Source organism: Euwallacea similis, chromosome 22, assembly GCF_039881205.1.
Source record: "Euwallacea similis isolate ESF13 chromosome 22, ESF131.1, whole genome shotgun sequence".
Lineage (NCBI taxonomy): Eukaryota > Metazoa > Arthropoda > Insecta > Coleoptera > Curculionidae > Euwallacea > Euwallacea similis.
Genome location: NC_089630.1, coordinates 2,319,281 through 2,325,971, shown reverse-complemented (window position 1 = coordinate 2,325,971; position 6,691 = coordinate 2,319,281). Strand labels below are relative to the sequence as shown.

The following is a 6,691-nucleotide window of genomic DNA, read 5'->3' as shown; positions in this document are numbered from 1 at the left end:
AAAAAATGCTTTTTGGATAATATCCTACAGGGCTATATTATATTAAGTAGTTTTCGGTTGATTAAGTATAATCTAATTGAAATGCATTATTATTTAATCTATTCTTTATTAATTTAATAAATGCCGAAAATAATTCATATTAATGTACTGGCAACGATCTTAAAACTCTCAGATGTGTTAAAAACTTTTTTACTTCTAGATATTTTTTCTGTGGTCTTTATTGTTAACCCAACAAAGGAAAATTTTAAAATGCGTTGTTTATGTTTTTAACGTCGTTACTGTTTTCTCTGAAAATTTTGTTTCGTGAAGCAAAACTGTGAAATTAGACCTGTATGAAACGAAGGATAAAAACATAAACAACACATTTTTTAACTTTTTGTTTGTTGGGTAATAATGATAACCAATTATCATCATCAATTATCAATTATCTTGCCAATTATTATCATGAATTACCATCGTCATTTTTTTTTACTGATAACATAATTGAACAAAATCCAATTGATACATTTTTATGATAAATATGGTAAATTTAGTGTCGCAAATGTTATTGTTTAAAGATATGGTTGGTAACTTTAAGACGGGAAAAATGGTACGAAAATATTTCACCTTACATAAGTGCAAATGTACGTAAAAACTAACGTCGCAAGTGTGTCAAAAAAATCTAAACAGATTAGAAACCAAAAAAAAGAAAACACATTATGTTGCGAGTTTGTGTGATTCATATTATGTTAACTATGAAAATTTTCAGCGCCTCCAATCATTCTCTAATATGTTCCGTGCCTACGTCTTGTAGAATCAAAGCCCTGAGACGCGTTCACGATCGCTGTCAAGCTTTGCCGATTGTGGAAAGGAGATTAGAATAAGTTGAGGACTGTGAACATGTCCTCAGGCCTTGGCCGCGCAATGGCTGAAACGTTGCTAACTTCACTACGGTCACCGTTCGTTCCAACCGCATGCCTGTCCCATGCAAGTCATGTCGCTCACGTCATGTCCAATGTCCCATGTCCCATACCTTTTGAACACGTCAACTGAACCAAAGTTTGTTGATGTTTTTTTTAAATTTGGTTAAAAATTTAACAGAGAAATAATAATAAATGCTTATATTATTAACTTTTTGAGAATATCACGTATATAGATAGTCTGTTTTGATTAATTTTTTTCCTCCACTAATTTCCGCTGTATTCTTAGTTCTAGACTCTGCATTGATGTGTGAGGTAAGTAAAATCTACTTCTAATTATATTATCTTTTTCGTTTTATGTTAACACCACATTTGCTTTATTAAAAGCTCAAGGAAAAGGGTAACTGTCTGCCATCAAATCAGTGCAAACCACAATAATTTTTTACCATATTACCACATCACAATCATGGTACTCGGTGATACCACAATTGAATAAAAATCATTTGTGTATTTGAGTTCCTTAACCTTTAACTGCTATTATGTGGTACATAACTCATAACACATTAGATTTGTTAGATTACCTCCTTATTTTGCTCTCAGTGTCTGTTTGTCTTGAGAGTATAGGTGCCTCTCAGGGGTAAATAGTAAGTGCTATATTATAATTTATAAGTCATAATGCCAGTGTTACAACATTTCTCAATGGAACGTTTCTAATTTTTTTATTATTTATGTGCTCATTCAGCTCTTTTCACTAGAAAATATGTAATGCAATCAGAGGAGCTAATCTCTGAGGAATATAACTCCAAATGTCTAAAATAAGATGTTAATTTGATTAGAGATGAGAATGAATGTTTAATAGTGGAGACAAAAAAATTTTTTGAGTTTGAACCAACAACATTCAATCATTTCTGTGAGAATCCTTATTTTCCTTTTTAGAACAGCTCACCTTTTCCAGAACCCAACAATGAATTCTCCCTCCCGCCGCCCCTCTCGTATGTAATCGTCCGTCCTTGAGATTCGCGCCTTTACGCCGCTTTCCACAGGTTTCCTAAACTGTAAACAAAAATACATTTTATTATTTAAAAGTTCAACCTTTCCTTCTACTGAAAAAGCCATGAGTAAAACCACCTACATATTATATAAAATTTTTCAATTCCTCACATGGAACTTATCATTATATTCAGTCCCAGACATTGAGAGTGGCATGGGCAAAAAAATTCAGAAACAAATTCTTTAAGTTCAGAAACGGATCATTAATATACTTGTCACAAAAATATAAAAACAACCCTATAGTCTTATACTATATTTTTTAAGAGAGTTACAAGTAAAATTTTATTATAAAAAATATATAGTGTTCCATAAGAAAAAACCCAATTTTAGTCAATAACTAAAAAACTATAACATTTTAAAAAAATGAGTACACCTCAGGATTCTATGAAAAATTCTATCTAGGAATTCGTTTTTTCCATTTCAATAAATCAAAAGGTAAAGAAAATACAAGAGTCCCAAAATGGCGTTTTTTTTAAATCACCCTATAGTTAAAAAATGCAGCTAGCTATGAAATTTTGTCAGAAGCATCATTTGATTTATAAAAAAATTAACATAAAAAGTAGGCCACCCTAAACGTGCCACTTTGAGCCACACTGTGGGTATTAAAAAATAATCAAAAAACCAAAAATTGGCCAAATTGATTTTTTCCCAATGGTATATTTTCTCATTTTAATTTTATATTAAAAATTTGCTTTACGTCCTGTATATGCCTTTCATGAGCACAATAGAAAATAGATATTAAGGTCAGTTAGTGTCAACAGGATCTACAAACAAAACCTGCAAAGCATATTTTAATGTTCCACATAGCTTAGAAAATATACTTACATGAGCTTTCAAAATTTTTTTAAAATGAGCATTACTCCAACCTATTGTCCAACAGCGTAGTTTACAAAACATACATAAGATTGATATTTTATGCTATTTTCATATTTTTCTAAATACAGTGGACTCCCCTTAACACAATAGATATGTACGTTTCGTCTTGCATCAATCCGTGTTATACGAGCCATTTGGATTATACAAATCCAAGAGCCTTTTACAGCCCAAAGCAATGAACTTACTTGTTACATTTAAAATAATTCTTCTTTAGCAATCAAGCTCAGAAGAAACACTACATCACAACAATTTTTGACCTTTTTTTCATTTTTTTACCGGATTATACGAACCCAATTACAATTTTTCCGACGTGTGATACTATCTCATTTGAATCCTTGTTGTAGGGAGGTTTACATATGTAAACCTATATATATGTATATTTTGGAAACTGGATAATATGGCATTCACGATTACTAACAATTTCTTTAATGAGCTTCATGTGTTATATATGGAAATCAATAAGTTTGTTTTGTTCTAGGTACAATGTCGGATTTAGGCGATTGGTATCATTCTATACCAAAATTTACAAGGGTGTGGTTCACTGGGACTGTAGTTTTTACACTCTTAGGACGATTTGGCTTTCTGAATCCGATTAATTTAATTCTACTGTATGAGGCCGTAAAAAGATTTGAGATATGGAGACTCCTCACTTCAGTGTTATATTATCCAATTAGTGGACCTTCCGGTTTTCACTATTTAATTAATTTATATTTCTTATATAATTACTCAAGGAGACTAGAGGAAGGTATGTATCAATTTTATTATTTATACAGGGTATTTGAGGCGCATTATTAGAAGGTACAATTTTGAAAACATTTTTGGATTGATTTGTAATTTGGAAACCATCTTGATTCACACACTTGCAATAGATTAGAAACGCAGGTCCTTTGAAGGTGTGATTGTATTTCTAGTTTGCGGCACGGGGTTTATAGCTTAAGCAGTAAAAATATACTACTTTGAAGGAGATATTCTCCAGTATGTTTGATATCACATACGTGGCGCAAGAAAACGGCTACAAGGTCGCCAAAAAGTCGAAGTGTATTGATTAAATTTCTTCCGGAAAAAATTCTCAGGCGACAATTTTGTACAGTAGTTACCGGGCAACATGATATTTCAAAACATGTTTGACCGATTTTCGGTGTCATGCCGGGTTCGATAGGAATATTGACTTTTCAGAACATTTCTAATCTTGTTTTTAAGAGAAAAATAGGAAGCCACTGGAACAAAAAAGGAAATAAGAAAAATGATGTTAAAATATTAATAAATTATTTTGAGAAATTTTAATGACCAGATTGCAAACTTCCAGTTGAACGGCCTCTAGAGATGACATAAATTTATAAAAGTGCGACGCCAAGGTCGAAAATCAATACTTTTTCAAAGTCCAAGTACTCGAAATTAAAAAAATAAAAGACTGCACGTTTTACCTCATGCCGACTTTATTGGGTACGATAACTTTGCTAATGGGTAATAACGCCCGCGCCCATGGTGCAAGAACAGTGACCCTGTACTTTGAAGATGTTGAGATTGAGATACCAATGTGTCTTGATGCTAATCCTATAGAACATCTATGAGACATCCTAAAGTAATATATGCGAGCACGAGATCCAGCGTCTAACTCAATTACAGAATTAAGAATTGCTGCACAGGAAAAATGGAATCGAATTCCGCAATAAACCATCAAAGATCTTCTGCGGAGCATGCCTAGGAGGATGCAGGCTTTCCCTAGAGCTGGAGGAGGAAATAATAAGTACTAAATTGTTATTGTCTTAGAATATTGTTATATTGTCGTTATTGCTACTCTTTCTAATTAAATGCATAATCAAAATCAAATCGTTTTATTAATTCCTCTACGAGTGTATTGTAAAGCTTCAGCTTGTAATTTATTTGGCTGTAACATACGCAAAACACTTTCAGTGCAAGGCATCTAGCAATAAAAAACACAAAAAGTGCCAAAGGGAAAAAATTACTTAAAATAAAATATGCAATATTTTTGTCTGTGTGTGTTTTGAAAACATTTGTTATATTATTTTTTCTCGTCGATAGGAGAACGTTCATGATCCCCCTTTATGGGGAGTGATAAACTGATATCATTAACAGTTAGCAGGTCTTACAACAAATACACCTCACCTAGAGGAACACAAAGAATTAGATTTTGAAATGTTAAATTGATAAAGTTCGGTTTGACAACAATTAACTTTAACTTTGTACTCGGCACAAAGTATTCAAACTTTTCCCTTTTTTAGGAACGTATCAGGGAAAACCAGCAGACTATGCATATCTTTTAATTTTCAATTGGATATGTTGTGTTATTATTGGACTTGTAGCTGATGTGCCGGTAAGTTTTTTCATTCAAATCATTTTCTATGTACTGAGTAGCCGAATAAGAATGGGCTTCTGCAACATTTCGACAGCTGCTGTCAGTAGAGCTTTGAAAACAGGTTTTTGGCAAATGCACTCGATAGAATCTCTGAACATTCTTTAAGAGCCAAAAAAATATTAATGTGCTCTTAACTGTAACTGCGAGCTAATTTCCATAAAGACGTTCCCTACGCTAAGAAATATTTCTATGCTTAGACATGAATTTGTGGAACCAAATATTTATCTCATGACTTTAATATTTTTTTCAGCTTCTTATGGATCCAATGATTCTCTCCGTGCTCTACGTGTGGTGCCAATTGAACAAGGATGTTATCGTAACCTTCTGGTTTGGCACACGGTTTAAGGCTGTTTTCCTACCATGGGTACTTCTCATCTTCAATCTAGTCATGTCTGGTGGAGGATTAATGGAACTTATCGGGATCCTCATCGGCCACCTGTACTTCTTCTTAACATTTAAATATCCTCAAGAATTGGGTGGTCCAGCTTTATTGGCTACTCCGGGCTTCTTAAAAAACTGGTTTCCAGATGAGGGAAACATTCATGGTTTCGGACAGGCCCCCGAACGAGCACCCGGCGTTCCTCGGGGACCAGGGGTGTTCAGAGGACATAATTGGGGTCAAGGTCACACACTAGGGGGAAATTAAGACCAGCAATCCTCTATAATTTATACATATATTCTTAATTGATATAGTGTAAGATATTGTTGAAATAAAAAAATGGGAGATATTGGGGGAATATTTTTTTGAAGTTCAAAAAGTTTAAAAACACATTGAATACTTTCATACGAAGACGCTGACGATCTTAGGAAGCGGAGATTCCGTTGCATTTTTTCGTCGTTGAAATATATAGGGTGGCGAACTACAGACTTAGTTTTCCGGGGTGCAAACCGCTACAGATCACCGTAATTTTGTCTCTAAATGTATAACTTGGCAAGGTTGGTTAAATTAAGACAGTTGCGCAACTTAAAACTTAATTAAGAATACATTTTCAAATCGGTAGTGCTTCCAATACTTTTCTAAATATCTGTAAAATTTTGTGTTCCTGGTTTTTTGCTTATAAAACGAAAACGCTCAGAGTTCATAATAATAGAATTTAACCGAAATATTCTTAAAAGCTTTTTTGGATATATTTTAACAGCTTTGTCGGTGTTATTTTATTACACTAAGCTTCCTAGATATGAAGTGCAACTTTAGTTTTTTTTACAGCCGTGATATTCGAATCTTGTATATTTAGCTAACACTTTTGTTAAGTTCACTGAGAAATTTTCCTTTTTTGATAAGAGTGCCGGGAAGCGAGGAGGTTAACAAATATTTCACCGTCTAATTTTTAATAGTTTGGTTACAGAATAGACATTTTTGAAGCCCAAAATGCCTAATGCCTTATTGAACGATCAAAAACGCGACATGCTTAAGACTTGTTACCCTCTGCAGGAAAACTCTGTAACTGCTTCTCAAATATAGTTATTTGAAGATTAGAAGCCTCAAATT

General features: G+C 33.3%; 1 protein-coding gene across 1 annotated transcript; it reads left to right on the top strand.

The window, feature by feature from the left end:
• Window positions 1-1,016: 1,016 nt before the first annotated feature.
• Der-1 (derlin-1) lies at window positions 1,017-5,930 on the top strand. Its single transcript, XM_066401283.1, has 4 exons — window positions 1,017-1,214; window positions 3,304-3,570; window positions 5,069-5,160; window positions 5,453-5,930. The coding sequence occupies exons 2-4, from the start codon at window positions 3,309-3,311 to the stop codon at window positions 5,846-5,848; spliced, it is 750 nt and encodes a 249-aa protein (XP_066257380.1). The 5' UTR covers window positions 1,017-1,214; window positions 3,304-3,308; the 3' UTR covers window positions 5,849-5,930.
• The last annotated feature ends 761 nt before the right edge of the window (window positions 5,931-6,691 follow it).

What these genes read in the sequence shown, in the direction of transcription:
- Der-1 (XM_066401283.1), top strand. Translation starts at nt 3,309, where the DNA reads ATGTCGGATTTAGGCGATTGGTATCATTCTATACCAAAATTTACAAGG. An exon ending in CTCAAGGAGACTAGAGGAAG is followed by an intron (nt 3,571 to 5,068) that starts GTATGTATCAAT and finishes TCCCTTTTTTAG; the next exon opens with GAACGTATCAGGGAAAACCA. An exon ending in GACTTGTAGCTGATGTGCCG is followed by an intron (nt 5,161 to 5,452) that starts GTAAGTTTTTTC and finishes TATTTTTTTCAG; the next exon opens with CTTCTTATGGATCCAATGAT.